Raw genomic sequence first — 23,858 nt, forward strand, 5'->3', positions numbered from 1 at the left:
AGATTTATACCACAAGAGGGACTTGATGTTTAATTGGAAGATTTATACCACAAGAGGGACTTGGTGTTTAATTGGAAGATTTATACCACAAGAGGGACTTGGTGTTTAATTGGAAGATTTATACCACAAGAGAGACTTGGTGTTTAATTAAAAGATTTATACCACAAGAGGGACTTGATGTTTAGTTGGAAGATTTATACCACAAGAGGGACTTGGTGTTTAATTGGAAGATTTATACCACAATAATTCCTTTACAGTGGATACATCTGTAAAATTGTTGAAGGTGGTGTTAGAGCTTTTCACTATTTCTGTGGTTTTTAAGAATTCTTCTTCATTAAGGATACGAGCAGCTCAACTAATTATTTATATTTTATAAACCTCTAGTTATTCCTGTTTATGGTGGATGTAGTTGATTCTTGGAATCAAATCGGCACATTTGAAGATAAATTTCAATTGTTTGAGTTCAATCGACTTTTGTTAAAACTAACTTGCAATTGTTCGAGTCCAATCGATTATTACATCTATTCATATATTTACTTTCACTTTAAATATAGAATATTAATACTAAACAGTGAAGTAAAATGAAACAAAAGGAAGAACTGAGTTAAAAACAAGTCCAATCAGAAATAAGAAACGCTGCACTTATTTGTTTATGAATTTCGCGCAAAGCTACATGAGGAATATCTGCGTTAGTCGTCCCTAATTTAGCAGTGTAAGACTAGAGGGAAGGCAGCTAGTCATCACCACCCACCGCTAACTCTTGGGCTACTCTTTTACCAACAAACAGTGGGATTGACCGTCACATTATAACGCCCCCACGGCTGGGAGGGCGAGCATGTCTGGTGCGACCGGGATTCGAACCCGTGACTCTCGGATTACAAGTCGAACACCTTAACTACCTGGCCATGCCGGGCTCTTTTCGATTAGAGCAGCGTTTTTAAATTTTGTTTGGGCTCCTTTTTATTTATAACAAATTATACACACACACACACACAAAAGTACATATTTTAACAAATTTAATTATATGAATAGTCCCATAATAGGTCAGCGATAAGTGTAGGGATTTAACATACCCATACAAAATTCTGGGTAGCTGTGTAGCTATCCAATTATGTATATTTTCACAAAGTAACAACAACTATATAATAAATAAGTTATATGTATTTCTTCATACTGGTTGTTGGTTCGAATCCCCGTAGCACCAAACATGCTCGCCCTTACAGCCGTGGGGGCGTTATAATGTAACGGTCAATACCATTATTCGTTGGTAAAAGAGTAGCTTAAGACTTGGCGGTGGGTGGTGATATTTAGCTGCCTTCCGTCTAGTATTACACTGCTAAATTAGGGATGGCTAGCACAGATAGAACTCGTTTAGCTCTGCGCGAAATTCAAACACAAACAAAAAACAAATCATACTGGTTTGCACTTTTCTTTCAGCTGTGGATCATCTGGGATATCACTTCTGGAATGTACGTTTGATTTAGTATGTAACAGATATTATTGTATAAAATATAACATTACATGTGTTGTTCGTGTGTTTAAATATATATATATATATATTTCTCCTGTAAGGTTCTTCATGAGTATTTCGAAATATATGTGTTTTTATGGTCATTAAAACATTTCTCATATTTTTATAAAACCAAAAGCGCATTCAAGCTTGAAAATATCGTTCAATTTATGTTATAGCCTATTCTATTCATTTGAATCGCCCCCCAGTGGCTCAGCGATATGCCTGCAGACTTACAACGCTAGCCCATTGCGTAGCTATGTGCGCAATTCAAAAACAACAACGTTTTAATCAAAACTTTTCTTTTTTCTTTTACAAAATAACTTACATTTACGTTTTCTTTTCTGCGAAGCTGGTGGCCTGACTGCGCACTAGAACCGCTATCAAGCACGTTAATTTGATAACGAAGATTTTGTTTTAACCAATTCCTGTAAACGAGAAACCATCAGGTGCGTGCAAAGTAAGTTAAACATCTTATTTTGCAACTGATGAACCCGGTTATTTTATTTTTCACTTACCTCAGGACAAACATTTTCGAGATAATTCTTGTGATGGTAGTAGCCTAAACGATAATTTATGTTTATCAATTAATTACAAACCTTAAAGTAATACAAGTGCTCCGCCAACAGCTTGAAAATTATAAAACTCGCAAAGACCACACCCAGTTGTCAACCTCCGTAATAACAGAACTCTCAGTTTTCTGTATAAACAAACTTGTTTCCACAGTTAGAAAGTACTACAATTTAGAAGATAGGCTGACTATGGACTTAATCTCATTACCTGTAACCAACAGTCTCCACGTGGAATATTTAGGTAACAGTGTCCCCGAAACAGCCTCTTCAAGACCCAGGATTTGGGTAAGATAAGGTAGCACTATATGGCTGAACATTAAAAGACAAGACTCGCTGATTCGCGAATAACCTGAAGAGTGTATGTTTTCTTATAGCAATGCCACATCGGGGTATCTGCTGAGTCCACCGCGGGGGAATCGAACCCCTGATTTTAGCGTTCTAAATCAGTAGACATGCCGCTGTACTAGCGAGGGAGGATACCCTGCAGAGATAACATAACTTTATACAATACCAATGGAAAGAGATCAACTCCCATCACGCAATCTATGAAACCCTATCTTCATTCTCTCGGTGTAGTTTAATTTTAATTTTCAAGGTTTGTAATACCAAGGATGTTAAAGGTAAATGGTACAACCGTCCTTGACGGTCGAAACAAAGAGTATGGGCATAATTATATCAGACAAGATGTAGGACTGGACTCCAACCACCATCACATAAATAATCCTTCTTAGGACTTCCTCAGAGATGGCAGAAGACTAGCAAACGAACCGTAGTATTATCTTATTACTAGCCAAACCTATGCTATTAACCATGACGATCAGTATTCCACTGCTACATAACTCTAGCTGCAACATTTCTATATTGGAAACATACTGAGACAAATCACTCTGAGATTACGTATACATGTTCTCTGATTATAAAAAATTAATAATTTACTAATAAAAAAACGTGTGCAAAAGAATTTATTTAAAAACTTTGAAAACGATAAATAACCGACATTTTTTTTTTTTTTTTAGTTCCTTGTGGTGATTATGAAAACTTATGAGTCAAGTGTATCAACTGTTTGGAAGGTTTAGTCTGTAAGACATCGGTTTATATGCAGTTAAAGTATCTTGAGTCTTAAGGTTAAGAAATGTGACCCTTATTGTGATTAAAAATGTCCCAGTCAAAGGTCAGTCCAAGCGATACTCATACTCAGTGTTGGGTTTTCTAAAGATAGAACGAAGACTAATTTTTAGTTACTTCATATCAATGGTCAGTCTGAGGGTATATAATGCTAACAATCCGTTTTCGTTATCCTCGATGAGCAGAGCGAACACAGAACATTGTGTAGCTTCGCGCTTAAGACCAAACAAAGAGTTACATAATATCTAGATTTATGTTACAAAATGCGCAGTACAGTTACATAATATCTAGGTATATGTTACAAAATGCGCAGTACAGTTACATAATATCTAGGTTTATGTTACAAAATTCGCAGTACAGTTACATAATATCTAGGTTTATGTTACAAAATGCGCAGTACAGTTACATAATATCTAGGTATATGTTACAAAATGCGCAGTACAGTTACATAATATCTAGGTTTATGTTACAAAATGCGCAGTACAGTTACATAATATCTAGGTATATGTTACAAAATGCGCAGAACTGTATGTTTTGGCCGGCATGGCCAGGTGGTTTAAGGCGTTCGACTCGTAATCCGAGGATCGCGGGTTCGAATCCTCGTGTACCACACATGCTCGTCCTTCTCGCCGTGGGGGCGTTATAATGTACAGGTCAATCCCACTATTCGTTGGTAAAAGAGTAGCTCAAGAGTTGGCGGTGGGTGGTGATGACTAGCTGCCTTCCCTCTAGTCTTACACCGCTAAATTAGGGACGACGAAATTCAAAAAAAACAAACAAACAATCGTTACCCGCGATGGGCAGAGCGTACGCAGAACATAGTGTATTTTTATGTTTAAGAAGAAACAAAGTTAGACAATATCTTGGTATATGTTACAAAATGCGCAGTACTGCATGTTTTATTATTACTTCGCAAGTTTCTTATAACATTTTAGTTATTTTTTTATTCATGCTTTAAGTCAAATAATTATTTTTAGTTAGCAAATGAAAACAATATTCTAATTACAACACACAAACATAATTTCCACAGAAGAGTAATCCAGCATCTTTTCGTATTTTCTAACTGACAGGTCACGTTATTTTGTATTTGTGCTCAATACAGAGGTATGTTTTTGTTGTTATTGCTGGATTTTGCGCAAAGCTACACGAGATTATCTGCACTAAATATCCCTAATTTCGAGGTGATAAACTAAAAGGAAGGCAGCTAATCAACATCTCTTATTTTACCGTTTTTGTAATAAATAGTGGAATTTAACTGTCATTCTTACACTGCACTCACGGCCGCGAAGTACGAAGCGCGACTTTCTTTTTGGCGCCACCGAATCCCAGCTTCACAGTACGACACGTTAACCACTGGGCCGCCATAAACCTAGTTACACGTGTTTTATAACGGCAGCGCCACTGTTACGTTCGAATTCGCAGCTCTGTATTGCTGAACGCTTCGTACAATCACGTGTCTCGGTTATTGTCATGGTAACAGAACGAGTAAACGACTATTAAACAATAAAAGACCAGGAATTTGATTCGTACGCAAACTTAAATAATATACTGAAATGAACAAGTGGTTTTGCGTTACTCTCAAATCTTAAAACAGTCAGGAAACCTAGGGTTAATATCCCGCGGAAATTAACAACAAATATCACTTAAGATACACGACAACCCACCGGATGCTAAGCATTCATACATGGAAACATTTTTTATGTTATCTCTGAAAGCTGGGGACCAGCAAGGAGAATGAAAGCGCATTGATACAAGCTTCGCACAGAACACATTTTAAAAAATCAAAACATCTCAATATTCAGAAAGAAGAAAATTACTTCAAGAATTAGAATTTCTAAGAGTTTGGTAGTTGTCTTTCAGAATTTCTAGTGCATACTAAAGGCATTTATTTTGATAAAAATGTAAAAACAAAACAAAAAAATGACCTCCATACTCCGGCTAATTATTAAAGAACTCTGATTCTAACCGACGTTTTGCCTTTGTCGATTAGAACAAAAATTTTCTTTTAAACATCTGAAAGGTAAAGTCCTTCCCTCCACTTGGTAGTGGAAAATATCACACACACACACTGACGATAGAAATGTTTGTTTGAAATTAAGCCCAAAGCTACGCAATAGGCCCGGTTTCTAACGTTGTAAGTCCGCAAATGTCCTCCGCCAACTCTAGAATTAATATTAACTGATCAAATACAGACATTCGACTGTCATCCTTACAGCGCATGCGCTTCCCACAGTTCTGACTGTGTTTCTGCATAATTTAACGCAACTTTAGAACCCCCAGATTGATTATTTTTTCACTCTAGGACCTAATAAAATGAAAACACCAGTACCTGTTTACGAACGTCATGTTTAGGCTTAACAAATATCCATATAACTCGAAAATAAGTCAGTCTTTATTTGAGACAAAACAATTTGGTTAATTCATTAACAGAATTAGAAATATTAAGCGCTTTAATTTTGTTTTTTTTAGCCTGTATTACTTTTACATCGATCCATTCCTAGATGGTATCCATCTGTTGTTGTCTTGGTAACTTATACAAGTTTGACGTGCAATTTTCGTTCCTTAGTTACTGTCTCCTTGTGTAAAAATAATAATAAATACCACCGGTACGTCTTATCAAATCATCATTAGATGACATAACTAATCATTTATAGCTTTTAGTTTGTTACAAGCTCAACATTCATAGTGACAGTAAATTTGTCCTAAACTCGTATCAACATCAATATTGAATATTTTCTATAGTTCGTGTAGTCTAAACCATTTAACGTTTGTAAAGACAAAGCTTGTAGTCTGGCAGTTCTTCATACAACATTTTACGTAATTTCGAAAGTTTTAACATAATCTTTATGGATATTTAATAACGGCGAGATTATACGACAATTTTCGATCATGCAATGATTTTGACTTCACGTGACTTAGTCTTCTCACCCATTAAATCACACCTACCAAGATGATGGTTCCAAATGGACTCAGCCATATTACCATAATGGCGGCCTTGAACCTTCTAGTGACGTGTAGTGACGGGCCACAGTGGGTGTAGTCATATTACCAAAATGGCGGCCTCCTATGGGCGAGGCCATCTTGGATAACTACTGTGATGTCACAGTTATGTTGAACAAGGGCGGGCAGGATCCTTAGTGGCCTGGATGTCACGTGGCTGGTAATTCCATCAATTCTAGAAGTTTGAATCAACCTTTATTAACGTGTTAAAAGATGTAGTTAAGCCATAATGGTTACAAACTTTCCAGACACAATATTGAATCTGCACTACACTACGCAACAACATTTCTAATTTTTCTTGTTCCTGGACAGAAAGTGTTATTTCCCAACAGCTTATGCCAAAAGTAAATGGAAAAGATCTATTTTTCTCTTCAAACTTTACTTTTGTGACCTGGGAGCGTATAATGAAAACATGATGGGAGACTATATTTGGGGACTGATACGTGAAAGTGATTTACATTACAGTCGCAAATCTCGAAAAAACTATTCACTTCTAAACATTTTTGCATAACTTTAGTATAAATACATGTAAATCTTGATTCATGTGTTGTTTTATTCAGACCTTATGTAAATGAAAATGTGCAGATTTGCCCGATTTTACGTAGAAAATAGGTTAATTTCTAAATTTCATTATCCAGGTCACAAAAGCAAAGTTTGAAGGGAATAATGGCCACTTTCTGTACTTTTACAACACAAGCAATTAATAAATAACACACACTATCCAGAAACACAATTTGTGTTATATAGTGTTGTCATTGGTCATCTTTTTATTTTACAGTTTCACTTCAATGTCCATTTATTCAATGTCAAGCAGAAATAAATAAACATAATTAATATTTTGTTTCACTGAGCTTCTTATAGTCTAACTATTTTTATAGCATGCTTCATAATTTATTTATATGAATGCACATGTATTAATTTAACTTAAAATCTATGTAGTCCTAAAAGGACACGTTTAAACTCTAGATAGTAATCCTACGCACCATGCTCATATGGCCATCCATGCACTATTTTTTGTTATTTTATACACAAAACGTTCAAATTCTAGATATTTTCAACTGAATCGTATAAATTAAGTGTAGTACGGTATGTCAAAAAACAACAACAAAAAACCAGCACTACAACGGTTAGCTGTTGTGACCTATATAGCCCTATTTTCATTATACTACGTCTACTTTTTACCAATAGGTGATTGAACTCTATACGAACATTTTGCTTCAACTAAATAGAGAGAAATGCTTTGTAAAACGATTTTCTCATTGAATGACTGAAATGAAGCCAATCACAGGTAAAAACAGGTTGTTGTTTATTATTATAAACAAAGAGAAAAATAAACAATAACATCTACCATCTGTTTGTTTTTTGTTTTTTTTAATTTCGCGCAAAACTACACGAGGGCTATCTGCGCTAGCCGTCCCTAATTTAGCGGTGTAAGACTAGAGGGAAGGCAGCTAGTCATCACCACCCACCGCCAACTCTTGAGCTACTCTTTGACCAACGAATAGTGGGATTGACCGTCACTTATAACACTCCAATGGCTGAAAGGGTGAGCATGTTTGCTGTGACGGGGATTCGAACCCGTAACCCTCGGATTAAGACTCGAGTGCCTTAACCACCTGGCCATACCGGGGCCTTTCCAGTGAAACCCTTGGGATGTAAAATATTAATATTGTTGCCATGTTACCTACAAATAAAACCATTACTAATTCGTCTCACGATTTACTGATATGAATCGTATAAAACGCTATGACGGTGAAGGTACTTTTTAGAAAATGAAGTTGAGGACGGTTTGAATGGGTATTGAAAGAAACGTTGTACATTTCTAATAAAGTTTCTTTCACTAAACAGTCAAGACGTCCCCAAACTTCGTTTCAATCACATAAAAACTCAGTTACATGTTCTAGTGACACATATGACTCATAGCTTAGATTTCATAATCTATTCCAGGAATACTGAATTATTAGATTAACATATCTTATATTCATCACAAACACCATATCTTTACACGTTGTATATATATATCTTGTGTTTTTTTATAGTAATAGGCCCGACATGACCAGTTGGTTAAGGCACTTGACTCGTAATGCGATGGTCGCGGGTTCGAATCCCCGTCACATCAAACATGCTCGCCCTTTCAGCCATGGGGGCGTTATATGTGCGTGTCAATCCCACTACTTGTTGATAAAAGAGTAGCCATAGAGTTGGCGGTGGGTGGTGATGACTAGCTGCCTTCCCTCTAGTCTTACACTGCAAACTTAGGGACGGCTAGTGCAGATAGCACTCGTGTATCTTTGCGCGAAATTAAAAAAACAAACAATCTTATAGCAAAATCACATTGGACTATCTGCTGTGTCCACCGAAAGGAATGGAATCCCTGATTTTAGTGTTGTAAATCCGTTGATTTACCGCTATCCTATTAGGGGACACAACTTATGTCGTGTTAGTTTACAGTGAAAGTATGTGATCGCACTTTTAACACAGAATGTTAAGACACACATATCATACAGTTTAAATAAGATGAATTATTTTACGTTGGACAGCGTCTATTTCGCTGTATTGTTTCACAAATACTACACTGCCACATGTTAATCTAATCTTAGTAACTGTTGTCGCAATATTTATAGAAATATAGCTTATTATTTGTAAATGTGTTTGCTGTTATACAAAAACCCATACGATGGACTGTCGGTGCTCTTACTCACTGCAGGTATCGAAACCCACTTTTTAGTGTGCAAGCTCTTAGAAGTTCCTCTGAACCACTGGAAAGGGAGTGTACTCGTCTTATAATTTTTTATCGTGAAAACAAAAGCTGTTAACTTATTTTTCTGACATTATTAAACTCAGTTTTATCCACACGACCAAAAAAAAAAGCGTAGAAAGGAACACAGCGGTTACGTTTCCGTTCGTCTATTTGTAGACATAACTCTTCGCTTGGTAACTCGACCTCTAATGTATAGATGGAATCAACAGTCGTAGCCCACTTCCCTTGAAGATAGGAAAAAACTTACTGATTCTGGAATTCAAAGTAAAGGTTTCTATTTCAAATATACGTAAAATTGGTTCGTTTGAAGTAAAACGTAATCACAAACTACATATCAGATAAACAAAAACCTAACAATCCGGAGGGAATTCGCCGTTCTACTGACAGCTCTTCAACTGATATTCATGTTTCCACGTGAAAAATACGGGTGCAGAAATCGATGACGTATTTTATCACCAGGTAAAAACTTTTTTAAAATTTTATGTTGCTCCAGCAAAGCCACACTGGGCTATCTGCGGTGTCCACAGTGGGGAAATCGAGCCCCGGATTTTAACGTTGCAACACTGTAGACTTACAACTGTTCCATCGGGGGGTCATTTTTATTTTTAAGTAGATTTTTTAGTGGGACTCTGTTTTTGATTTCACATCAAACATTTTTTTGAGCAACCTCTCGCTAGTACAGCGGTACGTCTATGGATTTACAACACTAAAAGGAGGGGTTCGATTCCCCTCGGGGGGTCAGCAGATAGCTTGATGTGGCTATAAGAAAAAAACACACTTTTTAAGCATATTTTAAGCCCAACTCGGCCTCGGCTACTTCAAGGAAATCAATATAATTGTAACAGCGAACATTTATCTGTATACAAATTTTTCTTTATATCTCTTTTATTTTTGGCCTGGTATGGTCAGGAGGGTTAAAGCGTTCGATTCGTAACATGAGAGTCGCAGTAAAAAATACTATTTAAATAATCCAAAATATATCCGTTTTCTCTATCATCTAAACAATTAAGTGACATGTCAATGAGGACCGAGCATGCCCTGTTGATTAGCGTGCCCTTACTGTGAATCCAAATATTTGATGTTCGCGTCCCATTGCTAGGAAACCACCGACTTTCTCTGCACATTAGAACTGAAAGTATGCTGTGAAAATAATGGTCAAATCCTTCTATTCAATCAGAAGATAGTACGTTTGTTTGAATTTCGCACAATGCTACACCAGGGCTATCTGCGCTAGTCATCCCTAATTTAGGAATGTAAAACTGGAGGAAAGGGGGGGGTAGTCATCGCTACCCACCGCCAACTCTTGAACTACTCTTTTACCAATGAATAGTGGGATTGTACCTCAGAAAGGTTGGTACGAGTATTAACACTTTTAATGAAAAGCAGAGAACAACGTTTTGACCTTCCTAGGTCATCTTCAGGTCGAAACATTACTCTCTGCTTGTCAATAAAAGTGTTAATACCCATATCAGCCGTTCTGAGGTACATTTTTATTTCAAGTGGGTTTCTCGTCATCGAGAATAGTGGGATTGATCGTAACTTTATAATGCTCACACGGTTGAAAGGATGAGCGTGTTTAGTGTGATGTGGATTCGAACCTGCGACCCTCAGATTACGAGTCGAGCGCCCTAACAACCTGGCCATGCCGAGCCTCAGAAAATAATAACCTTAGACCTTTAGTTGGGTGCTGTGGACTTCCTGTAACATCAGACTTAGGGACGACTATGTGTAGACGATCATTGGGTAGTTTTGCGTAAACACTCTAAACAAAAACTACAGTCCCTAATGAGATCCGCATGGCCAGGTCATTTGACTCTCAATCTTAGAGTCGCGGGTTTGAATCCCTGTCATACCAAACATGCTCGCCCTTTCAGCAGTGGGTGCGTTATAATATGACTGTCAATCTCACTATTCGTTGGTAAAAGAGTAGTCCAAGAGTTGGCGGTGGGTGGTGATGACTAGCTGCCTTCCCTCTAGTCTTACACTGCTAAATTAGGGACGGTTAGCACAGATAGCCCTCGAGTAGCTTTGCGCGAAATTCAAAACAAATAAACGTAATGAGATGTTGATGTACCTATCCCACAAATGTGATATTGTTTTCAGTGTTGTATCTAATATATCCTTAATTAACATAAATACTTCAGACATTCACGTCAATGTTATTTCTAAAAACTGCATAATGAAGACGTAAGGAAACGTTCGCTTGCTATCGTATCATTTGCAAGTCTAATACCGGAAGCATGTTTGTTCGCTAATTGTTTGGTTTGTTATGTGTACAAGCATCAGAGGGCGTTGATAACGTGTGTATCTGGTTCCGTTGGGTAAATAAACCATACGTCTAACAACCTCCATCAGTACGTGTCTAGTTGGCTTCAATAGCGTTATTTAGATGAGTACCGTCGTATGGGGGTGATATCTTGTTATTTGTGTACAATCTGAATCGTTAGGGCTCATGGTATTTCTGTCTTTATGCTCAGTGCGGGTTTGTTTCGTTTTTCGTCATTTTGATTGTTCGGCATTTCAAATTTGTTTGTAATAGGAAATGGCTAAATCGAAGAAAAAATGGTTTTCTCCTTACACATTTTTCCGACGTTCGAGAAGAAACAAGAGGTAAGATTGAGACAATTTCACAACAGTGCCTAATTAAATGACCTGACTTTAATTTGTTTTTAAAAAGCAATTTCGAAAAGTATAATTTCTACATAGAGTTAGCTATAGGTAATTGCTGACTGGCCGTCCGTTTTTCCTCTGGTCAGTGGTTTAAAATTAAAAACAGCGGCAGATAATGTCAGTAGCTTTGCCTTGTGAAATAAATTCAAAAATTGTTTGTTTTTCTCTTGTTATGTCTGCGGACTCACACCGCTAGAAACCGAGTTTCAATACCCGTGGTGGGCAGAGCACAGATACAGCTTTGTGCTTAACTTCAAGTAAACCAAAAACACTTGTATATTTATTTTCTAGATCTTTCTGAGTTAAGAGTTTTTTCTTATTGAAAATGGTTCTAGCCACACAGAAAACACATTATACGAAAGCAGTGTTAATTAGCGAATTTTTGTTATTTTTTATTTTATGCCAGGCTTGTTTCTTTTAAGTATAAGACTAATCGGTGTGCGCCAAACATGCTCGCCCTTTCGGCCGTGGGGGCGTTATAATGTGACGGTCAATCTCACTATTTGTTGGTAAAAGAGTAGCCCAAGAGTTGGCGGTGGGTGGTGATGACTAGCTGCCTTCCCTCTAGTCTTACACAGCTAAATTAGGAACGGCTAGCACAGATAACCCTCGAGTAGCTTTGTGCGAAATTAAACAAACAAACAAACTAATCGGTGTATTGTGTTTTGTTTGTTTGTTTCGGAACTTCTCGCAAAGTTACACAAGAGCTATATACGCTGGTCATCCATAATTTTGAACTGATACACTAGATGTGAAGCAGCTAGTCAAATAGCACACACCATCAACGTTTGGAATGTTCTAATGAAATACGGACACCAGATCGTCGCTCTTGTAAATTACCCATGGTCCAAGTGTATTGGTCGAGATTTTTCGTACCAACAGAACATCATATCTGAATCATCAGATCCACAGTCCATTGCATTGACCAATGGACCACGCCTGGCCCATGGCATTTGTTATATTTTACTTATCTTAGTGGGTAAGGTACTGTTTTATGAACTGGTTCTGAGGAAAATCGCGGGACATTAATTTTTGTTAATTTAATGTTCTGTAAACATATTACTCTTGGTGTGTACCAAACCAATCCCTAATGTACAACTGAGTAAGAAAGATGAATTTTTACTTACGTTTGCACGGTGTAAGTTTACGATAGATAAAACAAGTTACTTCCAGTGTGAATGATTTTTGTTTAAAACAATAGAATGTGCTATTTGCGCTGTTTCCATCGTAGGGCTCGAATCCCAAAGTTTAGCACTATAAGCCCTCAAGCGCACCGCTGAGCCCCCGAGAAAGTTTGGAGTAGGACCTTCAACTGATAACTGCCCAATGGTGCAACATCGTATTGAGCGAGGCTTTATATGCTGAGAACCACGGGAGTTATGTTGAACATTCACACCATGTTAAAAATTTCTTAAATAAAACTCGTGATTCTCGGTGTAGTCCTAGTGAATTTTGTTTTAAGTAGTTTGTTGTTTTTTGTTGCTTCAGCACAAGGTCAAACAATGGACTATCTGCGACCTGTCCACCAAGAGAAATTGAATCACAGATTTTAGCGTTGTAAGTCCATGAACGTATCGCTGATCCCCCGAGGGACCTTACGATATCATCAATAAGTAAAGTTGTTGTAAAAGAGGAATCCCGAAATCGAAAGATCTTAAAGCTGCAAAGTAGTTTTAACAGATGGCGCTATGCAACAGTCGACTTAATGAGTCGCTGGAGAATTTTCCCCTTCGAGCTCCTCGTTAGCTGGGTAGGATCTGGGGAAATGTCTTCCCAGAGAAAACTTATTATTGTTTCACTTCCTGTGCATTTTAACTCACATTAACTATTGTGCTTTTTTTTTTTTTAATATGGGATAAATAAATGCTGACCAGTGACCTTAGCATGAAATAGCCTCCTATTGTAAATGTCTTGCCACCCCTACCGGCCTGCTTAGTCATGCCAATGTACATGAAACTAAGTAGTAAGTATAAAATGAAGTCATTCTTGTACAGAGTTAGTGTTAACTATTTGATTTGCTTTATCAACTTAAGTTAAATAACGTGCTGTAGTCACATGAACCTATATCTAATGTTGGAGCCCGTAGTTTTTATGCTGTGGTCTTACCTTCGTGAACCTATATCTAACGTTGGTGCCCGTAATTTTTATACTATGGTCTAAGTGACGTGAACCTATATCTAACGTTGGTGTCCTTAATTTTTATACTATGGTCTAAGTGACGTGAACCTATATCTAACGTTGGTGTCCGTAATTTGTACAATATGGTCTAAGTGACGTGAGCCTATATCTAACGTTGGAGTCCGTAATTTGTACAATATGGTCTGAGTGACGTGAGCCTATATCTAACGTTGGAGTCCGTAATTTGTACAATATGGTCTGAGTGACGTGAACCTATATCTAACGTTGGAGTCCGTAGTTTGTACAATATGGTCTGAGTGACGTGAGCCTATATCTAACGTTGGAGTCCGTAGTTTTTATATGGTCTGAGTGACGTGAGCCTATATCTAACGTTGGAGTCCGTAGTTTGTACAATATGGTCTGAGTGACGTGAACCTATATCTAACGTTGGAGTCCGTAGTTTTTATATGGTCTGAGTGACGTGAACCTATATCTAACGTTGGAGTCCGTAGTTTTTATATGGTCTGAGTGACGTGAGCCTATATCTAACGTTGGAGTCCGTAGTTTGTACAATATGGTCTGAGTGACGTGAACCTATATCTAACGTTGGAGTCCGTAGTTTGTACAATATGGTCTGAGTGACGTGAACCTATATCTAACGTTGGAGTCCGTAGTTTTTATAATATGGTCTAAGTGATATCAACATAGATCTTACGTTGATTTTAGTTTTTACACAACTGCTTACAGTATATGATTAAAATGAATTATGTAATGAGGAGCAACACGGTAACTTTTTATACGTCCCCTGCTGGGACAGCGGTAAGTCATCGAATTTACAACGCTAAAATCAGGGGTTCGATTCCCATCGGTGGACATAGTAGATAGCCCATTGTGGCTTTGCTATATGAAAACACACAGACACACACCTTCTCATGTAACACTTCATACCTCTCCGTTCAAGTGGCATTATTCTAGAACATTAACAAAACCTACAATATACAAATTACAATTAATGACAAGGTAACTGGTTTGTGTTTGCCACATCGTGTGATTCGTGTACTGTATGTATATTTTCTGGAGACACATACGTTCCTTTAATGACGCCATGATTTCTATAAACAAAGTCCGGTGAGTTTCGGACTACATTAAACACGGTGTTCTCTCTGTAGTCACGACGTTTTTCTGGATAACTGTCACTGAAGAAGTTTCCTCATTATTATTATTTTTTTCCCTAGAAATTCCCCTACCGGCGAACACGAGACTACAGAAGAACAACTTGGTCTAAACACTTCGGACAAGTCTCCTGCAACAATGCCTCGTTTTGGTCATTACTCGGAGAAATACGAACTAAACGGTCCACAAACAAGTAAAGGCAAGGATACATACGGGTCTTTCAATGCACGAGACGACGACGGTGACTCTGAGTTTATAATTCAACGGGATCAACTGGTGAGTTGTAAGCTTTTGTTCGTTTATTCAGTGCTTTTACTGTTTGTAATTGGTTTGTAAAGTTTACGTATTCACGAAAAACAAACAAACAACAAGAACGTTAAAAAAACAACGACAATATATGTTAGTAAAAATGACGATGCGAGTTCGACTGGTGGAAACTGTTTGGAAGTTTTATTAAACATCCTATCAAATCGAGTACTACAAACTGAACTCCATCTACCCTTTATATGAGAAAATAACATAAAGTGTCGCCATCTGGCAGAATGTACAAACAATAAACTGTGAATCCTTGGTTTTGTCTGTTTGTCAAAATGTGATTACTTTCCCCTTCCATACTTCATTCTGTCCGTTTTAATATTTAAGAACGTGGTAATGTCAGGAACCAAAGTTTGGCAAGGTCATAGTTCATTGTCCGAAAGTTGGAATGTATAAGTCATGAAACCTTTCGTTTCGTTTGGCGAAGCTATACGAAGGCTATCCGCTCTAGCCGTCTCTAATTTATTAGTGAAACATTATAAGAAAAGCAAGAGGTCATTATCATCTAACAACAATCCAATAGCCACTCTTTTATTAACGAATATTGAGATTGACCGAAACTTATAACGCCCCCACGGTTGAAAAGACATTTTTGATTGGATGAGGATTGGAACGCGCGACCCTCAGATCGTGAGTCGAACGCCCTATTTATCAGTTGTTGATTTTTGTATAGGGGACGTGTATATTATGTTCACTTGTTTTCGTAACAAAACGTTTTGAACAACACACGGAGTAAAATATGTTGTTAGTAAGTTTTTTCATTGTTGTCCACCCGTTGAATTGCACGAAATTCTAAATAAAAACAAACAATTTATTTATTATAGGCAATAATGTTTCGTCACTATTTTCTGGGTTTTCTAACAAACGAACACATAAACATATTCGACGTTTTCAGTATGTGGACCCGACCAGCAGTGGACAATATAAAACTAGAACGGTAGTTTAATAGTTGAATTAGATTCGTAGATCCAACGAAATATGGAAACGTTTTTAAAAATTTTGCGACATTGAAAATTTCTATCTGTGTGTATAGGAAAAATGGTTCCCCCTTAAAAATGCATACACAGTTTAGTACGATATCGCTATATACTATTCTGTAAGATATGTTACATGTCTGTAGAATCCTGTGCATGCTACAGCACTGAACTAGAATAAACAATAAAATATACAAGGGAATGCTACGACTTGTTTCCGACAGTTTAAAAAGTAAAAAATAAAAATATTTAATTGACTCAAGCATCAACTTCAGAACGAAAATAGCTAATTAAATGATGCATCTTAGCAGAATAAGCCGGAAGATAAGTTTCATGAGCATATCTCAATAAATGTTCTGGCCCAGCATGGCCAAGTGCGTTAAGGTGTTCGACTCGTAATCCGAGGGTCGCGAGTTCGAATCCCCGTCGCATCAAACATTCTTTCAGCCGTGGATGCGTTATAATGTGACGGCCAATTCCACTATTCGTTGGTAAAAGAGTAGCCCACGAGTTAGCGGTGGGTGGTGATGACTAGCTGCCTTCCCTCTAGTCTTACACTGCTAAATTAGGGACGGCTAGCGCAGATAGCCCTCGTGTAGCTTTGTGCGAAATACAAAACAATAAATGTTCTTTTTTAAATTATTGCTTCCTCTTCTTGTTCACGAATGTTGTTTTTGTTTGAGTATTGCCTTCTCTGTTTGTTGACGTTATCTTTGTATCTGTTCTTTCCCCAATTCTAAATCCTCAGTTTCGTTCACGGGTACTGCTTCTGTTTTCGTTCACGGGTATTGCTTCTGTTCGTAAATAATCTGTTTTCTCTCTTTGTTGACGTTAAGTTGGTTCGATGTTACTGGTTGAAGTTATGTCAGACTACGAAGTGACACACTTCCCTTCAAATCTGGAAATAAAACAGAGGAAATCTCGATATCTTCCCAACGTCAAATTCTTCGTGGTTTTGTTCGACTGACGATTGTCTGCGGACTTATACTTCTAGAAACACCAGGTTTCGATACCCCTGATGGGCGGAGCACAGATAGCCTTTTGTGTAGCTTTGTGCTTAGTAACAACAAAAGACACAACAAAAAGTTGTTTGCCTTAGAATTTCACACCACACAAAAGGCTGTCTGAATACCTGTCTGGAATGCCTACCTTTGAATACCCTGATGGGCATAATTAGGACATTTTATATTTGCGCTAAAAACATCAAGCCAAACCCAAATTCCAGTTTCGAACTGATAGCCGAAAAGGAAGGCGATTGGTGAGAAACGCGCACTTCCAACTCCGTATCCTGCCCTTCCAGACCCCACAGAACCTTGACCGTTACTCTTATGGCTCAAACACCTTCCCAAGGTGCGGCGCACACTTTTGCGGCAATGGTTCGCGAACTGTAAATGCTCGTACTTATCAGTTCGTCACGCTAACCACTACCTCCGAAAACGCCCCCCGAAAGAATGATGAAGTTAACTACAACTTAATGATAATAAATGTTAAAATTATATTATCTGACAAAACATTCGTTTAATCCCATAAGAAAGAAGTCTGAACACGGCATCTTGCAGACAAAAAAGAAAAAAAAGGAACTTTAACCCTGAACATATCGGTTTGTTTCCATAAGGTCAACTACTAGTGAGATCTATGTACTGAGCCGTTCAGTAACTTTATGTTTTTGTCAAAAAAATGACAAAAACACCACCAAAACTGTTGTTCATGCAAATTATTACTGATGGGGTTACTTATTCAGTTTACATAAAAAATGATTGATTTCACCTGGTTTTTGTCATTTTTTTGGTAAGAGCCTCCTATGATGCTAGGTGCCATGTAGGTAACAACTTGGTGATCCATGTCCAATTTAATATGTAAACAATTTAGGTAAAGGTGTTTCAAAACGAAAATTTACCGTATTTTACGCCTTATAAGATGCTACATCGTGGAAGACTTTTGGAAAGACAATTCTAAGAAAAAATATTTTGGCTCAGCAACCAACACCTTGATGTAACCTTGACTTTTTCAACCTACTGAGTAAATGCAGTCAAACACATCATATTGTTTACGTATATCAAGCAAAAAGATGTTAAAGGAAGTGGAGAATTCTTCGATAATAAAGCAAGCAAAAAGATGTTAATGGAAGTGGAGAATTCTTCGATAATAAAGCAAGCAAAAAGATGTTAATGGAAGTGGAGAATTCTTCAATAATAAAGCAAGCAAAAAGATGTTAATGGAAGTGGAGAATTCTTCGATAATAAAGCAAGCAAAAATATGTTAATGGAAGTGGAGAATTCTTGGATAATAAAGCAAGCAGAAAGATGTTAATGGAAGTGGAGAATTCTTCGATAATAAAGCAAGCAAAAAGATGTTAATGGAAGTGGAGAATTCTTCGATAATAAAGCAAGCAAAAATATGTTAATGGAAGTGGAGAATTCTTGGATAATAAAGCAAGCACAAAGATGTTAATGGAAGTGGAGAATTCTTCGATAATAAAGCAAGCAAAAAGATGTTAATGGAAGTGGAGAATTCTTCGATAATAAAGCAAGCAAAAAGATGTTAATGGAAGTGGAGAATTCTTCAATAATAAAGCAAGCAAAAAGATGTTAATGGAAGTGGAGAATTCTTCGATAATAAAGCAAGCAAAAATATGTTAATGGAAGTGGAGAATTCTTCGATAATAAAGCAAGCAAAAATATGTTAATGGAAGTGGAGAATTCTTCGATAATAAAGCAAGCAAAAATATGTTAATGGAAGTGGAGAATTCTTCGATAATAAAGCAAGCAGAAAGATGTTAATGGAAGTGGAGAATTCTTCGATAATAAAGCAAGCAAAAAGATGTTAATGGTAGAGGAGAATTCTTCAATAATAAAGCAAGCAAAAAGATGTTAATGGAAGTGGAGAATTCTTCGATAATAAAGCAAGCAAAAATATGTTAATGGAAGTGGAGAATTCTTCAATAATAAAGCAAGCAAAAAGATGTTAATGGAAGTGGAGAATTCTTCGATAATAAAGCAAGCAAAAATATGTTAATGGAAGTGGAGAATTCTTGGATAATAAAGCAAGCAGAAAGATGTTAATGGAAGTGGAGAATTCTTCGATAATAAAGCAAGCAAAAAGATGTTAATGGAAGTGGAGAATTCTTGGATAATAAAGCAAGCAGAAAGATGTTAATGGAAGTGGAGAATTCTTGGATAATAAAGCAAGCAGAAAGATGTTAATGGAAGTGGAGAATTCTTGGATAATAAAGCAAGCAAAAATATGTTAATGGAAGTGGAGAATTCTTGGATAATAAAGCAAGCAGAAAGATGTTAATGGAAGTGGAGAATTCTTGGATAATAAAGCAAGCAGAAAGATGTTAATGGAAGTGGAGAATTCTTGAATAATAAAGCAAGCAGAAAGATGTTAATGGTAGAGGAGAATACTTCAATAATAAAGCAAGCAGAAAGATGTAATGGAAGTGGAGAATTCTTCGATAATAAAGCAAGCAGAAAGATGTTAATGGAAGTGGAGAATTCTTGGATAATAAAGCAAGCAGAAAGATGTTAATGGAAGTGGAGAATTCTTGGATAATAAAGCAAGCAGAAAGATGTTAATGGAAGTGGAGAATTCTTGAATAATAAAGCAAGCAGAAAGATGTTAATGGTAGAGGAGAATTCTTCGATAATAAAGCAAGCAAAAAGATGTTAATGGAGGTGGAGAATACTTCAATAATAAAGCAAGCAGAAAGATGTTAATGGAAGAGGAGAATTCTTGGATAATAAAGCAAGCAGAAAGATGTTAATGGAAGTGGAGAATTCTTGGATAATAAAGCAAGCAAAAAGATGTTAATGGTAGAGGAGAATTCTTGGATAATAAAGCAAGCAGAAAGATGTTAATGGTAGAGGAGAATTCTTGAATAATAAAGCAAGCAGAAAGATGTTAATGGAAGTGGAGAATTCTTGGATAATAAAGCAAGCAGAAAGATGTTAATGACAGTGGAGAATTCTTGGATAATAAAGCAAGCAGAAAGATGTTAATGGAAGTGGAGAATTCTTGGATAATAAAGCAAGCAAAAAGATGTTAATGGAGGTGGAGAATACTTCAATAATAAAGCAAGCAAAAAGATGTTAATGGAAGTGGAGAATTCTTGGATAATAAAGCAAGCAGAAAGATGTTAATGGAGGTGGAGAATACTTCAATAATAAAGCAAGCAAAAAGATGTTAATGGAAGTGGAGAATTCTTCGATAATAAAGCAAGCAAAAATATGTTAATGGAAGTGGAGAATTCTTGGATAATAAAGCAAGCAGAAAGATGTTAATGGAAGAGGAGAATTCTTGAATAATAAAGCAAGCAAAAAGATGTTAATAGTAGAGGAGAATTCTTGGATAATAAAGCAAGCAGAAAGATGTTAATGGTAGAGGAGAATTCTTGAATAATAAAGCAAGCAGAAAGATGTTAATGGAAGAGGAGAATTCTTGAATAATAAAGCAAGCAGAAAGATGTTAATGGAAGTGGAGAATTCTTCGATAATAAAAGAAGACAAGTGTATGTTTGTGTTTTCTTGCAGCAAAGCCACATCGAGCTGAGTCCGCCGAGAGGAATCGAACCCCTTATTTTAGCGTTGTAAATCCGTAGACTAACCGCTGTACCAGGGGGGGTGACAAAACAAGAGGAAAGATGTTAATGGAAGTGGAAAGTTCTTGAATTATGAAGGAGGCAGAAAGATGATAGTGGAAAGAGAGAATTATCGAATAATGACCCAAGTTATTGCTTATTTATGACGTAATTTTCCCGATATATATATAACTAGCGAAGTTAACCACTCTTTTGGTTTGGTTATCACGAATTCGCTAAATTGTTAATTGTAATCTAATATATACAACGCAATAAAATAAATAAAACAATGTTATGTTTGACAGCACATGTTACGCATATTGTTTTCATAATGTTTTTATCGTTATTATTTACGTGACGCTAATATTATTGTAAATAATATCTTAAAAAAGAAATCTTTTGTTTGTAGTGTGCTTATTCTAATTTTTGGATTTCATGAATCAATCAAAACACCAAGCTGTAATTATTATCTTCGATGTAGTCGGTACTTTCGTCCTCAATTCCAATATCAACTTGAATGTAATAGTTTTCTATCACCCAAACAGACATCACTTTCACTTCACATGTTGTTTCCCTTCCTCGTCAGCATTTTAAGTTTGTTTTTTGTTGAATTTCGCGCAAAGCTGTTTGAAAGCTGTCTACGCTAGCAGTCTTTAATTTAAGAGTGATTGTTTGTTTTTGAATTTCGCGCAAAGCTACTCGAGGGCTATCTGCGCTAGCCGTCCCTAATTTAGCAGTGTAAGACTAGAGGAAAGGCAGCTAGTCATCACCACCCACCGCCAACTTTTATCAACGAATAGTGAGATTAACCGTCACATTATAACGCCCCCTCGACTGAAAAGACGAGCATGTTTGGTGCGACGTGGATGCGAACCCTCAGGCTACGAGTCGCACGCCTTAACCCATCTGGCCAAGCCGGACCAAGAGTGACAGACTTAGAGGGAAAGCAACTAGATTGCGAGTAGGGAGCGCTGACACCAGGCCATACTAGGCCTAAAAATCGTTTAACGGAGGTTTGAGAGGTTAAATGTTCACTTTTTTAAGTGTTATCCGTTTATTATCAGTAGCTTATTCATAATTTACATTTATAATATTAGTATAGAATTATTGTTAACGCAATGACCATATATCTCTATCTCTGTCTCACACATACACACGTGCGTGCAAAACACCTGAAGGATAAAGAAGCCGCCGTATTGAAAATGTAATTATTACCAAGATAGGCTCTTAATTATTTTTCTTTATTGTACCTTTTAATATAATTAATTAATTCATCAAGAATTTGAGAATTATACCTTTTCCGACCATAAAATTAGTAATGCTGTGATCGAATGCGAACTTTATTAAGTATCGAACCAAGTATTTGTGGGATAATATATTTATTTATCTCTAACTTCATCTGGCATGGTCAAATGGTTAGGCAACTTGATTCGAAATATAAGGGTCGTGGGTGGGTACGAATCTCTGCCACACCAAACATGCTCGTCTTTTTAGCCATTGGAACTTTATAATGTGACAGACAGTCAATCCAACTGTTCGTTGGTAAAAGAGGAGTCCAAGAGTTGGTGGTGATGACTAGCTGCCTTCCCTCTAGTCTTCCACTGCTAAATTAGGGACGGTTAGGGCATATATCCCTCGTCTAGCTTTGCGCGAAAATCAAAACAAACAAAAAACAAATCGTCTCTAAGTGTGATAACGTACTACATTTAAGGTACAAGTATATTCAGATTGAAAATACATCAATCAAATAACTGGACGAATGATATTAGATCCTCCTGGGTTTAAATGTAATTAACTTAATACAGATATAATAACGCTCCTGGTGCTTTATTAATATTAGGTTTTAATTACCTTAATCTTACATTTTCCAGTGTTGTCGTTGTCCCTATATATAGCTTTAATAAACCTAAATTTATTATAAGTTAATTGGATTTAAAACCAATAGGAGCTAATATAATAAAACCAATTATTTGATTAGATATATTTGGAAGTTAAACGTTGTACGAGATCATGTCTCACTGTTAGAGGCGAAACGTGTTCAGAAATAAATGTGTTTATTTTCAATATTTCATTCGGCCCGGCATAACTACGTGGCTACAGCTCTCCACTTGTAATTTTAGGGTGGCGGGTTCAAATCCCCGTCACATCAAACAGGCTTGTCCTTTCAGCCGTGCGGGCTTTATAATTTACGGTCAATCCCACTATTCGTTAGTAAAAGAATCGCCCGATAGTTGGCAGTGGGTGATGATGGATAGCTGCTCTTCCCTGTAGTCTTTCACTACTAAACTATGGATGGCTAGCGCAGATAGCCCTCGCGTAGCTTTGCGCGAAATTAAAACAATAAGTTAACAACAATACAATACTTTCAAACGCCCCAACTCAATACATTTGCAGGTTAGGGACTGGAGTATCAAAGTTATTTATTTTTATGTCTTTACTTGATAAGCCTTTAAATATATTGTGCAAACTTCAAATAGTAACACGTTTTATTATGTAATGTTCAATGGCCCGGCATGGCCAAGCATGTTAAGGCATGCGACTCGTAATCTGAGAGTCGCGGGTTCGCATCCCCGTCGCGCCAAACATGATCGCCCTTTCAGCCGTGGGGGCGTTATAATGTGACGGTCAATCCCACTATTCGTTGGTAAAAGAGTAGCCCAAGAGTTGGCGGTGGGTGGTGATGACTAGCTGCCTTCCCTCTAGTCTTACACTGCTAAATTAGGGACGGCTAGCACAGATAGCCCTCGAGTAGCTTTGTGCGAAATTCAAAAAAACAAACAATGGAATGTTCAACAAAGCTACGCATCGGCTGTTTTTAATTTTGAACTGACATATTCTAATGGGAAGGCAGCTACTGAAACTTTCGCTCCACCATTATTCAGCTGAATACAGCAATTTCACTCTTTCTTTCACAGCGCAACTACGGTTCCAAAAAGCAGAGGGCGTTTCTACGGTAACAGTATAAGATATTTGAATCCTAGGATTCGTACTCAGGGCACGCTAACCACAAGAACATGATCGGCACGTGATAAAAATAAATATTTTAATGGACGAGGTAAGA

At 37.1% G+C, this 23,858-nt stretch overlaps 1 protein-coding gene across 5 annotated transcripts in view; it reads left to right on the forward strand.

Moving 5' to 3' along the window:
• Window positions 1–23,858, forward strand: part of LOC143254243 (anoctamin-7-like) — a 123,036-nt gene that overhangs the window by 39,047 nt on the left and 60,131 nt on the right. For 2 of the 5 annotated variants that reach the window (XM_076509088.1, XM_076509087.1), the window contains exon 2: window positions 14,992–15,205. In XM_076509088.1, the coding sequence (XP_076365203.1) occupies window positions 15,068–15,205 (138 nt within the window). In that variant the 5' untranslated portion in view covers window positions 14,992–15,067. Of the gene's footprint in view, window positions 1–11,302; window positions 11,579–13,580; window positions 13,602–14,991; window positions 15,206–23,858 lie in introns of those variants that run through there. The other 3 variants (XM_076509086.1, XM_076509091.1, XM_076509089.1) reach the window with 3 other exon arrangements.

The sequence above is a fragment of the Tachypleus tridentatus genome, chromosome 6 (assembly GCF_004210375.1).
Source record: "Tachypleus tridentatus isolate NWPU-2018 chromosome 6, ASM421037v1, whole genome shotgun sequence".
Classification (NCBI taxonomy): domain Eukaryota; kingdom Metazoa; phylum Arthropoda; class Merostomata; order Xiphosura; family Limulidae; genus Tachypleus; species Tachypleus tridentatus.